This window comes from Etheostoma cragini, chromosome 24 (assembly GCF_013103735.1).
Source record: "Etheostoma cragini isolate CJK2018 chromosome 24, CSU_Ecrag_1.0, whole genome shotgun sequence".
Classification (NCBI taxonomy): Eukaryota; Metazoa; Chordata; class Actinopteri; order Perciformes; family Percidae; genus Etheostoma; species Etheostoma cragini.
Window position 1 is genome coordinate 11499862 of NC_048430.1, and position 17502 is coordinate 11517363.

Below are 17502 nucleotides of genomic sequence, written 5' to 3' on the forward strand. Positions count from 1 at the left end.
AACTAACATCCAAGTTAACATTAACATAGGCACAGGCTAATTACTGCTAACTAACATGCTAGTTAACATTAACATAGGTAAAGGCTAATTACTGCTAACTAACATCCAAGTTAACATTAACATAGGCACAGGCTAATTACTGCTAACTAACATGCTAGTTAACATTAACATAGGCAAAGGCTAATTACTGCTAACTAACATGCTAGTTAACATTAACATAGGCACAGGCTAATTACTGCTAACTAACATGCTAGTTAACATTAACATAGGCACAGGCTAATTACTGCTAACTAACATGCTAGTTAACAGTAACATAGGCACAGGGTAATTACTGCTAACTAGTAATTAAACCTAAACAGCTGATGGAAGTCCAAACTGTCTGCGTGCTTCTCCTGACAATACAGTGACTTGTCAACTATGTGACGGTAAGTTGCGGGGTTATGACGCAATCGTTATCATATTTTTACAAAAACGTCTGCTACGGCGCATTAATGTGAGGGATAAGGTAATGGAGCAATATATACATTGTCGTGTTTCTTTAGAAATAAACAATGGACCAATAGAGTCTTTAAACGCTTCAGATGTAAAGTTATTAATTGTCAAAAATGAATGGGAGTCAACGGGATGCTAACGGCATGTGATGGTTTCGTAGCATTAAAATGGCGCCATGGGAGCTACGCTTAGAGAGGAGAGGCTTACCCCCTTGCTTTAATTGCAGTATGCATGTCTGCCAGATCGGGTAGCGGTGACAATGCCACTTCCAACCTGTAGGAGGACCGAAGAGGGAAAAGTTCTCCAGTGTTGCTTTAAAGTATTAAAAGTAAAATTACTTAATATATAACTCTCCTCCCATTGTAGAAAGAGTAAAGGATCCAACCAGCTGTGTGTTTAATGGTCTCATCATCTCAGCTGGACTTGTAGGCTGTTATATTGTTGCTAGGTTACTTTTTAATAAAACATCAGATTTTATAAGCTACATGTGTTTTGTGTGCAGGAATCTTAACGTGTAAAGTAAATAGTAACTACAGCTGTCAGATGGATGTAGTGGAGTAACTAAAGTAGAATATTTCTCTGAGATGTAGTGGAGTAGAAGTAGTAAGTGGCATGAAAAGAAAAGACTCAAGTAAAGTCCAAGTACCTCAACATTATACTTAAGTACAGTTCTGGAGTAAATGTACTTAGTTACCTAATCTTGCACTACTGTTCAGGCGTCAGATGGTGTTTCGGGAGAGCTGGGAGAGACCGTGGTGTTACTGTTTATGACTGTTGATAATAGTAAAACGAAGGCTGAACTGTCGGAGGAAAAAGGCCGTTTGGTAAGCGTCCTGTTGGACAAACACAGCCACTTCCTGTTCCCGGCTTCCTCGCGCTCCCTGCAGGGCGAAGAGAAACGTTACCTTGAAGGACCTCCATGGGCAGGACGGTCCAGGCGTTCTTCAGGTAGGAGATGTACAGGTAGCGAGCAGTGTTGCAGGCCAGGCCGATGTACAGTACCCTTGAAGGAAAAAAGAAGTGGTAAATACCTAACTTCTTGGACTTCATGTAAAACCCTACCTACAGTCAGTGGTGGGAGAAAGATTTAGTAGAAGTACCAATACCACACTGATAATACTCTGTTAAAAAAGTCCTGCATTGAAAATGTTACTTCAGTAAAGGTGTGTAAGTATCATCAGGAAAACGTAGTTAAAGTATTAAAAGTAAAGAAGGTTACTTTATAATAAATGTGTTGTGTGCTGAAAATCTTAATGTGCAAAGTAACTAGTAACTAAAGCTGTCAGATAAATGTAGTGGAGTAAAAAGTAGAAAGTGGCATGAAAAGAAAATACAAAAGGAAAGTAGAAGTACCTCAACATTTGGACACAAGTGCAGTACTGGAGTAAAAGTAACAAGACAAATTGGCAGCACCGAACGTCGATTTTTTGGCACATTGCGCATAATCATAGGAGGTTTCAATGAAGAGAAGCGCTTTAAAACCTATTTTATACAGCCTATGTTTAAAACTCACAGAAGAAAGGAGGAGCGTTTGTGATGCAGTCGGCTTGTAAAAATAAGAGAATCTGGGTAAAAATGAAATAAAAAAATTAAAATTGTTAACAGGGTCAATCGAGATTGAGGTCTTGTAACAATTAATCGTGCAGGCCTAACTGAATTTCATGTCCACACAATGATTCATTGACTTTTGGAAAGATGTTGCATTTATTCAACCTAAATAAACAGTGAAACAAATCCACAGTCACTACACCTTGAACTGTTCCCTTCATCGTTTTCCTGTTGAACTTTTTAAATTCGCCTTCAAATCTCAAAGCATATAAAAGATATATTCAAATGTTGAAATAGCAGGACAAGACAAAAGAAGAGTAAACGTAATGTGTCAAATAATTTTTCTCAATTACATCTGTTTTGCAACAAAATCAAAATTGCGATCCAAATTTGGATTATTATTACAAAGCTACTTTTGATTGTCTCAAACACAAAAAATTGGTCAAAATAGTTGCCATCTATAGTAAGGAGTAGGAGTTTTTGTGTACTGTAGAAAAAGTCTTAAAGTGTTATTTGTGTTCTCACAGTTACAGTTACAGTTTCAAGACCTTTTCTGATTGGTTGAAAGTCTTTGCTCTCACCAGGACAAACAGACGAGTCAAACGGGTCTGACACGTCCTCATACTGTCCTTTGTTCAGCAGCAGACAGGATTACCCCAGTGTTTGTTCATCCAAGACGGTTCTCAGAGCACACACACACACACAGATGAGACAGGTGACTCACTAACCTAGAAGCGGGTGGACGACCACCCGTGTGAGATGCTGAAAAAGCCTGCAGCCCGTTTACAGTTTTGGCTCTGGCTCAGACTTTCCAGTAAAGCAGGAAGTGTGTTTGCAGAGCGTCACATCCTCTGAAGACTGAACAACACAAAGAAAACACAGTGCCCCCCCCCCCCTACCCACCCACCCACCCTAGTAATTGCTCCGTAAACACAAGCGGACGTACAAGAAGATAACACACAGGAAAACACAACCTAAATGATGGGTATAGGCCTCCAAAGCATCGAGTACTAAAAAATGCCATTCAACGCTTAATTTCTATCCCTACAGAGTAAATCTCATCTGCATCAGTGAGCCAATCAGCACGCAGCGTGCATCTAGCAAGATGGACTAATGTCTGTGATTGGTTGTCTAACGTTACACGTCATAGAGACACGCAGGAAAAACTGGACGTTACACAGAGAGACGGGGCTGACACATAAATAATTCCAATTTGGAAATTTACAAGGATAGGAATGAAAACACAAAATTATTTTTTTGTCTTTTTATCTTAAGAATCACAGCCTAGCACGATCCTTTCATATGAGATTAAAATGATGTTCATAGAATTCCCCACCAGCAGAAGAAGCAGGTGCATTTAGTTAGTAATAAATGAATTACAGTCCATTTAAAAACCTCCCTACCCTTCACCTCCACCTCCACCTTTCTGTTGACTCAGGAGGCGTTTTTAGTCAACAGCAGGGACGCTGTGTGTGTGTGTGTGTGTGTTTCCGGACGCAGACGGAGCTGAAATCTAACACCGCGCTCTCGAATGTCCCTCCTGCCCGCGAGGTCCGACCCCGCAGGCAGCAGGGACAGAAGACCTCCGAGCATCAAAGGCCACTTTGTCTCCACACATTCCCTCTCCGCTGATGCTGCAGGGCGGAGGGTGGATTCACCCGCTCAGTCTAAAATCTAAACCTATTATTAAATATCTCCATAAAACACTTTAATATCTATTTATTTCTTGCAAGTTATATCATTATCGTCATATTCAACATTGTTATCGCGTATTTTCGCCATATCGTGCAGCCCTAGTTTAAAGCTACAGCGCGTAGTTTCTGTCGCGCCCATGAGGAATTCTAAGTAACGACACCAACACTGTGGGCCACATGATACAAGCCTTCCGTGATCGCACACACGTCTTTTAGCTTTGTAGCAAGTCATTTGCCAACGGCTTGAATGTAACGGACGTTTATTAATATGAAAACTGAGCAAAAATGAGCACTAAAACACTACCTGTTGTGAGGGAGTCTTTGGCTCTTTAAAATAACTCAGCTTCTCATTAGAAGTGTTTCTTTTTCTACTGAAAAACTGAAAAATATTACTTTTATACATTTCGTATTTTGTTGTATTTGTATGTTAGCAGCGTCATAGTAAATCACATTATATCTACAAAAAGAGTCTGCTATATGTGTATTTAAATGCACATTAATGTTGTATACATGTTCAGCCTTTTTGGAGGTATAGGAAAGTGTTTTCCAGTTTGAAATGTCTAAATTGTTGAGTGAAAATGCAGTTGGTCAAAATGACGCAATATCCATATCCAATATTCATTAAGACTTTTATCAAACAAGTGTCACACGTTCGATGATTCCAGTTTCTCAAATGGGACAATTAGCTGCTTTTCTCAGTTTTATTTTGTTGTAAAGTGAATATTTTTGGACATTTAAAAGACATCACTTGGGAACTTGTGATGGCTTTTTTATTAGACGAAAGATGTTGTAAACGTACAAATACCACATTTAAAAATACTGAATTAAAAGCCCATTGTCCAGTGCACTGAAGATGTTACTCCAGTAAAAGTGTGTATGTATCATCAGGATAATGTGGTTAAAGTATTAAAAGTGAAGAAGTCTCCTCCCAGTGTACCGTTATATTGTTGCTAGGTTACTTCATAATATAACGTCAGATTTTATAAACTACATGTGTTTAGTGTGCAGAAATCTGAATGTGTAAAGTAACTAAAGCTGTCAGATGAATGGGGGAAAAGGTGAATATTTCTCTCTGAGATGTAGCGGAGTAGAAGTAGAAAGTGGCATGAAAAGAAAAGACTCAAGTTAAGTACCTCAACATTTGTACTTAAGTACAATACTGGAGTAAATGTACTCTGTTACATTCCACCACTGCATTTTATAAACTGACAGAAGAATCAATAACTATGGTTTACGTTTTATTTCCATAACGAATAAGCTAACCATAATGTAACCGCCCAGATGTGTGTGTGTGTGTGTGTGTGTGTGTGTGTGTGTGTTTGTGTGTGTGTGTGTTTGTGTTTGTGTGTGTGTGTGTGTATGAGAGAGTATTTGTGTGCATGGTTGTACGTGGTCCAAGTGGAGTACTACTACCTGCACTTGCTAACAGTAGAATACCACATCTCTGGTGCCGTACCGGGTATTACTCTGATTTGTTTGTACCTCTCACTTTGTCTCACCTGACGTGTCCGACCAGCTCGATGAACTTGTGGCTGGTGAAGTAGGCGACGAGCTCCGAGATGTGGCTCAGGACCGAGCAGACCCCAAACAGCGTGGTGGTCCCGTGCAGGTCCTCCAGATGCCAGTACAGGAAGCTGAAGACGAAGCCGTAGCCGAAGCCCATGAACCAGGCGACGAACAGCACCGAGCTGTAGCGCACGCTGCAGAGCAGCTTCAGCAGGTCACTGTAGTGGAACTCCGGAGCAGCGTCCGGGGGCGTCTGGCCCGAGCAGTCGGACTCGGTCTCCGGTAACGCTCTCGGGCTGCTCCCGTCCTCGGCCGCCCCCTCTGGAAGCTCCTGGCTGTAGTCGCCGCCGTTATCAAAGTAAAACTGAGTGGCGACGACGAACGCGACACCCATCAGCACGCCGAATACAATGAAGGCGATCTGGTAGTTGTGGAGACGGAAGTCGGGCACGACGCAGCCCACGCCGTCAATCGGCACGATGATGTGGGTGTGGTCGATCCAGATGCCCACCAGCAGCATGGCAAGACCCCAGCCCAGCGAGCCCCACATCCTCTGCAGGCCGTAGCGGTCGCGCGCCCTGCCGAGGTACTGCAGGGTGACGGTGTCCACGATGGTGACGGCCGGCGCGCTGAAGAACTCGCCGACGATGATGACGAGCAGAATGAGCAGGAAGATGCTCTCCACCTGGTCCTTGTTGTAGACGATCTGGTGCTTCTCGGCTGAAGTCGAAGCTGGGGGGGTCGTGGTGGTGGTGGAGGTGGTGGTGGTGGTGGTGGTGGTGGTGGTGGTGGTGGTAGTGGGGAGTGTGGCGTTTGGCGCAAGCTGGGTGGTGTTGGCCGGCTCCAAGGGTGCGGATGTTGCGTTGGATACTGTGCTTCGCTCGTGCCTCTGGAGCACGCTGAAATGCGAGTCCAGGATCTGAGGAAACCCGCTGAGCTCTAGAAAGCTCCGGCGACGTCTGGTGCGGTTGGTGGAGTTGCTCGTCTGCGTGAAGTTGTCGTGTGGGAGGGTCGTCGTCTCGGCCGCCACGACCGTCGGAGGAAGGTCGGCGCCTATGACCACGCACATCATCTCCGCCGGTTTAACGAAGCCGATGCCGCAGTTGAACACCAGCCAGCACAGGACGGAAAACAGCAGCACCATCTTGCCCTTCTTGAAGCGGTCGGCCACCACCCCCCAGAAGGGGGCGCTGCAGAACTCGATGAAGTAGCGGATGCCGACGAGCAGCCCGCTGCGGCTGGCCGACATGCCGAGCTGCTTGTAGTACAGGGCGAGTAGCGGGTGCAGCGAGCCGTACGCGGCGTAGAAGAAGAGGTAGAAGATCTTGGAGATGAGGAGGTGGCTGTTGATGCGGAGGCACATCCTCTCGCAGCAGTCTATGGAGGCGGGCTGCGGGGCATCCGGCTGCCCGGGCGGCGTGTCCACGGCTTCTGGTGGCTTATCCGCGGAGACACCTGCCGGCTGCCCCGACGGCGCCGCGTCGAACGGCTCGGCCAACACATACTTCCTCTTCTGCTCCTCCTCGTCGTCCGTCAGGATGGCAACCTTGTCGTCAGCTGGCATATCTGGGAGATAAGGAAATGAGGGTGAGAGCGGGGCCGACATTCAGTAACCAAATGATGCTGAGTGTATTCTGTCTGCTGGGTGAAACCCAAATGAGGTTTGGCAGCACGCCAAGCATGATAATGGAGTTCTCTACTGTGGATATAGCATTAAATATCTAATTTAACCCTCTTGTTATCCCCGGGGTCATATTTGACCCATTTTCAAAAAAATTCTAAATCAGAAATTTGGGTTAATGTTCAATAAAATTCAAAAAAAAATTTAAAAAATAACATGGATGTTCCATACAACGCTCCTCAAAAGTTGAATAACTGATCAGTTCCCTATTTTTATTGAATTTGGATGTTGTCTTTTTTAAAGTTTTATAGCATTTGAAGGAAACTAAAGAATGAAAAACTGAAAAAAGGGACAGAAATGTAGGGAAAAAACAATAAAAATGTCCAAAACAAGTCAACAAAGAAAAGTGAGAAAACATTTCGGAGAAAGCTTAAAAAAAAAAACTTTGTCAAAACAACAAAGAGGTGGCACCATATTCCGTAAACTTTGGCAAACCTCAACAGCGGTCTTGAGTTTTCATAGTCTACCTTTGGATTACGAATCCCCCAAAATGTATATTGAAAGACAATTCCAGAAAAAAAGAAATACACTGCGCTTGCTACAAAGTATGTAGCTGGGGATGAGAGAACAAATTCAGAAGTGCTGCAGAAAACAGAGTAAATGTACTTTAACCGCCCCGTCGTCCTTGGGTCAAATATGACCCATTTGCAAAGTTTCTATTTCAGAAATTTGGGTTTCTTTCAGCCAAACTGGTTCAATTTAAAGCTCATCAAAAGTGATCAGTTTCCTACATTCATTGATTTTGGGTGGTTTATTAAATTTGTAGCATTTAAAAAAAAAAATTGGTTACTAGAACGATGGAAAAATTGCAAACAAAAACTTTTTAAAAAAGCCTGAAGACCATTGGACCAAATGGTCATACAACAGTGTAATATTAAACCTTATTAATGTCATGTTCATATGCTCATTTAGACTTAATAGACTGTGTATACCTTCATTAAAAGAGACAATTAAAAAAAATGGGAATATTTTTATTGTTAACTGTCATCTTCTTATTGTTTTTTTTTTTTTTTTTTTTTTTTTTTAGGTAGACAATTTTAAGTATGAAAAACAGCCTTTTGGCTAATTTCATTCATGGCGTATTTAAAGCAATGTTAAATAATGTACATTGTTTCTGTCAAATAAATTAATAAATTAAAATTATAAAAGCATAAGATCATGTTGGAAAAGTCTTAACACTTTTTTTGGGTGCAATGCAACCCATATTTAAAAATATTATACTAGAAAGATTCCTCTTTTAATATTGTTATAACCAAAGTAGAAAAGTTATGTTTACCTTCTGGAATTTGAGTGAAACAAAAAGCAGTGAAATCATTTTTTTGTGAGTGTACATTAATAAAATTAAGGGTTATACAAATCTGAAGTGTATTTAAGTCCCAGGACTATGTCTTGGGGATATTTGAACTGCTAATCAAAGTAAAAGAGATGAATAGAGATTCTCCTAGAACATCAGTGAAGTTATTTCCGGTTTGGTGAGCCTGCAACGACCGCTTGAAGCCCCCGGACCCCGTTTTGAAAACCGCCTGTCCGTCACAGACTGTCACTGACTGTCCTATGCGGAAGTACTTTGTATTTTCATCAAAGCGAGCTCATTTTAGCCGAAAAACAAGCCGAATACAATACATTTAAACGTAGGAATTGAAGTAAATTGCCAAAATGGCGCTACCAGTTTAAAAAATAAAAATAAACCCTGTTAAACGGGCTAGGAATAGCTCGAGTGCCTTTTTGTTTCGCCGCTTGAGACCTCAAATAAAGTCTTTAAACACATTTTTAAAAACTACTTCAAATAAAAAAACACCAACTTTAACATAATTAGCATCATTTTCTTACCTGCTCAGGTCACGGCTCCCATTAAACTGCGCAGTTTCTGTTGAATGTCTCTCCTTTGTCCGACTCGGACATTTCACGCCAAACCAGTCATGAGTATTATTTTAATTTAGCGGATAATGTTTGAATTGACCGTAATGTGTTCATGGTTTTATTTAAATAAGAATTTGAAGCGTTTGTCCGGCTCTATTCTCTTTGTGTTGAGGACAGCAGCAGCTCCTCTGGCACCTGCCCCTAGCTACAGCACAACAGTCAATTCACGCGCCTTGCTAAACTGTTACAACTTCCGGCCCGCGCCTTCAAAATAAAAGTCAAGAGCTGAACTATGAAAACTCATTTCCGCCAATGTGATAAATAAAAAAGAAGTTAAGTCATTATGAGTTAGTATCTCAAAATGATGAGAACCTCTCTCCTAATAATGAGTTAGTGTATTTTACTAACTAAAGCCTACTTTATCCACAGATCTTCTACATCTACTAGATGTCTTAACATGAATCCAACACATTATCAGCATATATAAATCATACATAAATCAGTTTCCAAATCCCAAAGTTGTAGATGACATTATATATATATATATATATATATATATATATATATATATATATATATATATATGAATATAACAGCAACATAAAAATACATATCAATACATTTCAAACCAAAATCAAATGATTTCAAAGCAACACATTTGTTTTACCTGAAGGTGGTGCTGTACACTTCAATGTAACATGGAACCAGTTGATGTGGATTTCCTGTGTTGTCAAATGTAGGCGCACATAAAGTTTTAGTCAATAAAATGTCACAACATCCCATTTAATGTTTTCCAAACTTGGAGTCATATCAGGAACAGTAAAAACTGTAAATGCACCCTATTCTCTCACATACATACAATATTTACAATTCAAACCTTTAATAGAGTAAAATAAACCCTTTCTGTTAATATACCGGTTACATTTTTGTGTGGGAAAAAGTATTCTGAGTATAGATGTTATAGAATAAATACCCTCTATGCTGTTTAAAAAAATAAAGCTTTGCAGGCTTTGTTGGTGTGAGACAGATTGGAAATCCGACAGAATTAACTGTACAATCTGAAATCTCTTTGTAGACGTGCAGATGTTCCTGTGAGGATTTAAAGGAAGCAACGACGCTGAGGGAACAGCAGGCAGCGGGGGAAGAAGTATTCAGATCCTTTACTTCAGTAAAAGCACTAACACCGCACTGTAATAATACTCTGTAAGAAGTAAAAGTCCTGCATTGAAAATGTAACTTCAGTACATAGGTTATGATACATAAGTATCATAGGGAAAATGTAGTAAAAGATAATAAAGACCTCTCCTCCCATTGTAGAAAGGGTAAAGGATTAAAACCAGCTGTGTGTTTAATGGTCTCATCATCTCAGCTGGACCTGGAGGCCGTTATATTGTTGCTAGGTTACTTTATAATTAAATATCAGATCTAATAAACTACATGTGTTTTGTGTGCAGAAATGTCAATGTGTAAAGTAACTAGTAACTAAAGCTGTCAGATGAATGTAGTGGAAGTAGAAAGTGGCATGAAGCAAAAGACTTGATTAAAGTACAAGTACCTCTACATTTGTACTTAAGTACAGTACTTGAGTAAATGTACTTAGTTACATTCCACCGCTGGACAACAGCTGCCTGGGAATATTTCTCCAGTTTAATCTTATCTAACTGTGCCAGCAAATAATGCATGTAAAAAAACCACTGCGTTTCGTTCATATATCTGAGATGAAAACAAAAGAAAGAAGAATCAGTTGTCCGACTCGTCAGATAGCGCTCCCTGCTGTGTCCAGTGCTTCCTCCTGTTCTGTTTCTTCCTCTTCCTCTCGCCCATCAGCATGGCGGCCAGCACCGTTATCACCACAGTGAAGGTGATGACAAGCACGGTGACCGTCTCGGCGAGGCACAGCCCCGTGTCCACGTCCATAAGCCGGTAGTCCCTGAGGACCGCCGGCTCCTCACAGGTCAGGTTGTAGTAGTCGTCCAGGAAGAGCCTCTGGATGCTCCGCAGCTTCCGGAAAACCCTCTGCAGGTCGCAGTCGCAGTTCCACGGGTTCCCCTCCAGCAGGATGTGGGCGCTGTACGCGTGGATGCCGAGGAACACCTTGAAGTCGACGGTGGACATGTGGTTGTAGGCCAGGTTGAGCACCGTCACGCTGGTGAGCGGCTTGAAGACGCCGGTCTCTGTCTCGCTGATCCGGTTCCCGGCCAGGTTGAGGACCTCTAGGGAGCGCAACATGGAGAACGCCCCGCTTCGCAGCGACGTCAGTCGGTTGTCAGGGAGGTGGAGCTGCCGCAGCCTACTCATAGTGGAGAACGACCGCACCTGGATGGTGTGGATGCTGTTGGCGGTCAGGTTTAATCGTTGGAGGGCGTCCAGGTGAAGGAAGCTGCGGCTGTCCAGGCTGGTCAGGCGGTTGTGGGAGAGCTGCAGCTCCTTCAGGAAAGCCAGACCGGCGGAGAAACCTTCTGTCAGGACTGAGATGTGGTTCCAGCTCAGGTCCAGTTTCTGAAGGAACTCCATGTGGGAGAAGGCGGCGTCTTCCACCACGCTGATGTTGTTGTTCTGCAACAGCAGGACTCGAAGCTTGCGGGTTTTGGCAAAGGAGCGTTCGGGGATGCCGGAGATATGGTTATCGGACAGGTCCAGGAGCTCAGTGTTGGGGGGGAATCTGGCGGGCAGCTGGGCGAAGTGCGCCCTGGAGCAGATTGTGAACTTCAGATCGCCTCGACAGTCGCAGCCCAGCTCACACCAGCTGCTGCGAGACCTGGAGGTCGCCTCCGTCACCGCCAGGACGAGGAACAGGAACTCCTTCATGGCACCAAAGCTCTCTGAAAACAATGAGATATGTGGTTTGGGTGTGTTAGTTTAAACTGCGGTTAGTGCTTCAAGATGACAGCAGAAATATTAACTTGCTAGATATAGTTGCCTAAAGCCTCCAAAACACAAACAATGAAGTACAAAGTTTCCCAGCTCCCAAATCCCAATGCAGAATCAAAAGACAAAAAACATTTTTACATTATTTACACATTGTGTTGTCTCATAAAACAACTGCACCTCTTCCGTTGCCCCTCTGTCACAAGGCGTCCCCCATGGATCGATGCTTGGTCTTCTAATTTTCATCCTCTACATCCTGAAACTCTAAAAATACCATTTGCAAACATGGTTCCCACTTCCACTGCAACGCCGATGATGTCCAGATATACTGTTCCACCACATCCATCACCATAGTTTTCTCGTTCACCGCCTGCCTCACCGATATTCACCTGAACGCAAACTAACTTCCTCCAACTCAACTACAATAAATCTGATATGATCATCTTCGACCCCAAATCCTTCACCCAAAACACCCTCAACTTCAGTCCCTCCATCAACAACTCCACCCTGTCTCCATCCTCGCAGCCTTTGAGTCATCTTCACATCAACCACACCCCCAGTTCTGTCTATTTCCACCTAAAAAACATTGCCCGTCTCCGCCCATCACTCTAATGCTCTACCACCGAAACTCTGATACACGCCTTCATAACTTTCAGAATTAACTACTGCATCGACTACTGCAAAAGCCTTAAAGAAACTTCAATACATCCAAAACTTACCCAACCACGCCCACTCCCTTGACCACATCACTCCCGAACTCCAGAATCTCCACTGGCTCCCCGTTACCCAACGCATCCATTTTAAATTCCTCCTTGTTATTCACAAAGCCCTCCATAACCATGGCACCTTCCTACTGCCCCAGACATGCTCCACGGCCACAATCCCCCCCTGTAACCTCCCCTCCCCGCCACTTAGGACCAAGCATCCTACCCGGGGGCTGTTGTAGTTTTGCTTCACCTACTTTTATTGTACCTACCATGGTTTTACTGTAAAGTGTCATTGAGTATTGTGAAAAAGAACTGGTTTCAGGAACCAGTTCCTTTTTTATGTAAGAATACCCTTGAAAAAGACTCTGGAACAATAAAGTCCGCCAGAAGATGAAGCAATGAAGATGAAGATGTGTTTCTTTAGACACTCAGAGCAAGGAGAAGACCATGGGCCTGTTTTAGTCTTAACTCAGCCAGGCGTGCTAATGCTTTTAAATGCAAACAGGTTGAAGCATGTTGTATTGTTTGTGAGGCCTGTGTTTTATACCGTTAAGAAAGCCAACTAAACTAAAAGCTATTAATACATTTTTATCTTTTATCTCTTCTCTCCCTCTCCTTGCTCTGGCAAAGAGTCCCCGACAAAAGTTTGTATTACTGATCCCTTTTATGTCTTACAATATCTCAAAAATAATCAGACCGTAATTGTAGTAAATGAAGGAACAGATACAGTAGATGGGATAAGGATTTTTTTTTAAATAGATACAGATACTTTATTTATCCCCAAAGGGCAATTCAGATCCTGTAGTTAACTGAAACACACACACACACACATACATACATACATACATACATACACTGTATACATACTGTACATATATACATACGGTATATGTATATATTTACAGTACATACATACATACACACATACATGCACAGACACACACACACACACACACACACACACACACACATACTGTAAATATAAACATATTCATACTTCCAGTCTGACAGAAGCAGCACATTAAAAATGCATATGGGGAAGTTTGAAATCCTATAAGCATACAACAAGAAAAACATTTGAGATAAGAACTGAATAAAGAGACGATAAAGTATGATAAAGAGAGACGAAATACAATTTTAAAAAGAGTTACATTTCTCTGTGACAGTGACAGACACCGTCTGGTTATAATGCTTAAGGTCTTACCGTCTGTTTTCACCTGCTGGCAGTTGTCAACACGCAGCCGGGCGACAGGTGGAAACTGGGCAAGATGAAGACGAGGGAGGGGAGGTTGTCACGGCCCGGAGGATCCACAGCACAAAGAGACAGAGTGATGGAAAGAGACACAGAAAGATGAGAGGGGAGAGGGGAGGGAGAGCGTGTCAATTATTCACCAGGCAGCGCCGGGGAGGTTTGTGGGAGGGGGGTCAAAGGACAGAGACAAGCTTTAAGAGATTGAAGCCAAACTGGGCCACACGGCTGAGAATTAATCGGTCTGAACAGATTTGATAGATTGCAGGCAGAGGTGGTGTTGAACTATTTATAGATTTGTATTTAATCACAAGAGAACTGGGTGTAAGAATTCTTTTGATCCAGATCTTTTAAAGTGACTACGGTAACTTTGTGATGTTTCTGAAACTGTTTTTTATTGCTGTCTAATTCTATTTTAGAAGGTATCTGCTGTAGCTATGGCTGATCCTGGGGCAGGGCCATTGCAGGAAGAATGGAAATTATTGTCATATAGTTATTTATGAGATCTCACTAAAGTAAATGACAATACATTTTTTATTGTCATAACAGAACAGTTCTGATCAATAAAATGCATAAAAATATAAACTTAAAATATGAAACTTAAAGTCCTTTGAACAAAAACACAATAAAAACAGAGTAGTCAGGTGGACAGACTATGCAACGCCATCACTAACAGGGACGTTGTAGAGCGTCCTCTGGTGGACAGACTATGCAACGCCATCACTAACAGGGATGTTGTAGAGCGTCCTCTGGGGGACAGACTAGGCAACGCCATCACTAACAGGGACGTTGTAGAGCGTCCTCTGGTGGACAGACTATGCAACGCCATTATCTAACAGGGACATTGTAGAGCGTCCTCTGGTGGACAGACTATGCAACGTCATCACTAACAGGGACGTTGTAGAGCGTCCTCCGGTGGACAGACTATGCAACGCCATCACTAACAGGGACGTTGTAAGGTGGCCTTTGGTGGACAGACTATGCAACACCATCACTAACAGGGACATTGTAGAGCGTCCTCTGGTGGACAGACTATGCAACGTCATCACTAACAGGGACGTTGTAGAGCGTCCTCTGGGGGACAGACTATGCAACGCCAACACTCATAACATGGTTGGCCGTTATTTTATTTTTAAAATATTCATTTACCAGAATAATTTATTTGTCATTATAAGTGATTCTGATAAATTAATGTTTAAAAAAAAAATATATATATATATTATTTATAAATGCCATATACCATTAGTCCGGGAAAGGTCTAATATCGGCCGAAAATATGCAGTGATGCATCCGTAATTTAGTCTCGTTTTGTAAATGAATGATATTCTGTATATTCTGATACTCCATGACCTCCCGGTAACGCTGACTCAGCAATCTACAGTGGGCAATACAGCAAAATGTGAAGCGTCAAACACATCCATTTCCTGCATTGCAGTGAACATAATTTAATGTAAATTGATATTAAATCCAATTTTAATCTTCTCCTGTATCGTTCAAAACCTCACACGTTTCGGGCTGTTGTTTTATAGAAATCATGAACATTTTGTTAACGTTAGCCATAAGCTCCATACGTTTAAAGCTGCAGACATGAAAAAGCCAACAGTCAAAAATCACAATTAATCACGTCTTTATTTTTCACACTCCTATGTTTTAATAACAATCTTTGACATTGGTCCAGTGTAAAGCAAGATCGCAGCAGTTGACAGTGAAGAAACAAGCTACAATGTAAGTTATTGGGCGATTGTGCATCCTTAATTTCCATCCACCAAAGTGCTTGTTTTGCCACTGACTGGCTCAGATTAATATTCTAAGTGACAGACATCAGCCCAAATGACATTATTTATTCTCTTGTGTTGGATGAAGCGGGGGTGTATGGGATAGATAGTGATGAGGAGCAAACCTGTTGGTCACAGAGAGAAAGATTACACTAATACCGTCCAAATCTCCGGACCGGATTAACAACTACCCGCGGCCGCCGTCCATCCACCTCCGTTGACCGAGGAATCACAGCGCAAAGCCAGGACCACGGTAACAAAAACGAAAAGGAAATAAGCTTTTAGCTGACTCATAATTCCGCCTAAAGCTGTAAATGTGTTCAAGATATAAGTTATGTTTATTTATAAGTTCACTTCATTCTGCGACAGCTTCTTCCCACATACATCATACTCTTGAACTCAAATTGACCCCCTAAATACCCCCCTGCAAGGAGCCTCCTGTGAACTATGACACTGCAATAACAGTATTTATTTATAAATGTGCAATAACACAATTTTTTTAGGTGCAATAAATTGTATATGCCGCCATTTAATATGTGCAATAATGATATTTATGCTGCTCCCTTTTTAGTGTTAATGTAAAACTAACTCTCTGTAGCAAATTATTCATATTTTATGATACGGCGCTGCAGATAATTTAGTCTTTTAACCCTTTTGGATACATGCTGATTTACTTCCTTGAGAAGAATGATTGTTTGTCCGCTAAAAATGAGGTATAGCCAGCCGGCGGTTAGCTTAGCTTAGCATATCAAATGATAACGGGGAAACAAATAGCCTTCCGTTTTGCAGTGTGTTTGCTAGTTTTGGTTAGTTAATCCCCTCCTCCAACACAAGCAGTAGCTAAGACTTACATTATACTCAGTGGCAATTATAGGTTGTATACGGGCCGAGGGTTCGATAAGAACTATGAACTAGTTCATTTTTGGAACTTAAACTCACAATTAAATAAAACTACAAACTAGTTGATGTAGAAAGTAAACTTTCCCAACACTGAAGAGTACACACATATGGTCTGGGGTAGCAGGATTACAGTGGGACAGTGAACACATGAAATGAAGGCGCTACTACCCGCTAATCCCTGTGGACCATACAGGGATTATGTCCACGTTCTGCTGATGCAACATTACAGTTGAACTCAGGGTTTGCTTATCAATTTGTTCTTAGAATACAGCATAAATTCTTTCAGGAAGCCCAAACTATTAATCAGTGCTCTCCTAAATCAATTCAGCTGTTATCCTAATAAATGTACTTTTTTCGCATATCTGCAACTTGTCTCTCCTGATTGAAATGTAGCTCAGCGGAAATTCTTCCAGGAAGACATTTCACTTTGACAAAGAAAAACATTACATATAAGATTTTAGAGGACTTTTGTGCCAATCAACTAACTTCTTCTTCTTCTATGATTTGTCTTAATATATTTTAATCCATTAAATCTTATCTGTATGTGGAGTCTGATCTAAAACCAGCCAGAGTACTTATAATCCGGGTTCCCTTTTTAATAAAGGATCGGGGTGTCTCACTTGAGTGTTGTCTTCGAAGTAGCCAGCAGGGGGCGGGACAACGCTGTCTTTAACCAAAAGAGACAAAGGTTGGTTATATCTCTCTCTTTCCACATTTTCTTCTTTCCAACTTCCCCCTTGGTATTAGCTCCTCTATCTTCTAGTATTTTAGTTTTTTATCCTGTCAGTAGTTTTCTTTGATCGTCTCTTTAATGCACATCTTCCTCTCTTTAGGTGTGTAGGTGTGTGTGTATGTGTGTAAGTGTTTGTGTGTGCAGGTGTTTGTATGTGAAGGTGTGTGTGTGTGTGTGTGTGTGTGTATGTGCGTAAATGTTTCTGTGTGTGCAGGTGTGTGTTTTTGTGTGTATGTGTAGGTGTGAGTGTGTGTATGTAGGTGTGTGTGTGAATGTGTGTATGTGCACTTATGTAGGTGTGCATGTGTAGGTGTGTGTGTATGTGTGTAAATGTTTGTGTGTGCAGGTGTTTGTATGTGAAGGTGTGTGTGTGTGTGTCAGCCTGTGTTATTGTGTGCATGCGTGCGTGCATGCAAGGGTGGTTGTGTAGTTGTGCGTTTGTAGGTGTGCGTGTGTGTTTGCGTGCTTTTGTGTGTGTAGTTGTGTGTG

General features: G+C 42.0%; 2 protein-coding genes across 4 annotated transcripts in view; both read right to left on the minus strand.

Moving 5' to 3' along the window:
• LOC117939467 (major facilitator superfamily domain-containing protein 6-A-like) overlaps positions 1–9001 on the minus strand; it is a 14956-nt gene extending 5955 nt beyond the window's left edge. For 2 of the 3 annotated variants that reach the window (XM_034864838.1, XM_034864840.1), the window contains exons 1-3: positions 8752–9001; positions 5234–6806; positions 1398–1495 (exon numbers count right to left, since the gene is read on the minus strand). In XM_034864838.1, the coding sequence (XP_034720729.1) occupies positions 1398–1495; positions 5234–6804 (1669 nt within the window). In that variant the 5' untranslated portion in view covers positions 6805–6806; positions 8752–9001. The remainder of the gene's footprint in view (positions 1–1397; positions 1496–5233; positions 6807–8751) is intronic. The other variant, XM_034864839.1, reaches the window with a different exon arrangement.
• Positions 9002–10299: 1298 nt separating this feature from the next.
• On the minus strand, positions 10300–13948 carry LOC117939517 (leucine-rich repeat-containing protein 3B). The gene is made up of 2 exons (XM_034864940.1): positions 13561–13948; positions 10300–11603 (listed from the first exon to the last, which is right to left on the minus strand). Exon 2 carries the CDS (start codon positions 11587–11589, stop codon positions 10522–10524), a length of 1068 nt encoding a protein of 355 aa, XP_034720831.1. The 5' UTR covers positions 11590–11603; positions 13561–13948; the 3' UTR covers positions 10300–10521.
• Between the last annotated feature and the right edge of the window lie 3554 nt (positions 13949–17502).

Excerpts from the sequence above, each read along its gene's own strand:
- LOC117939517 (XM_034864940.1), bottom strand. The coding sequence starts at position 11,589 with ATGAAGGAGTTCCTGTTCCTCGTCCTGGCGGTGACGGAGGCGACCTCC.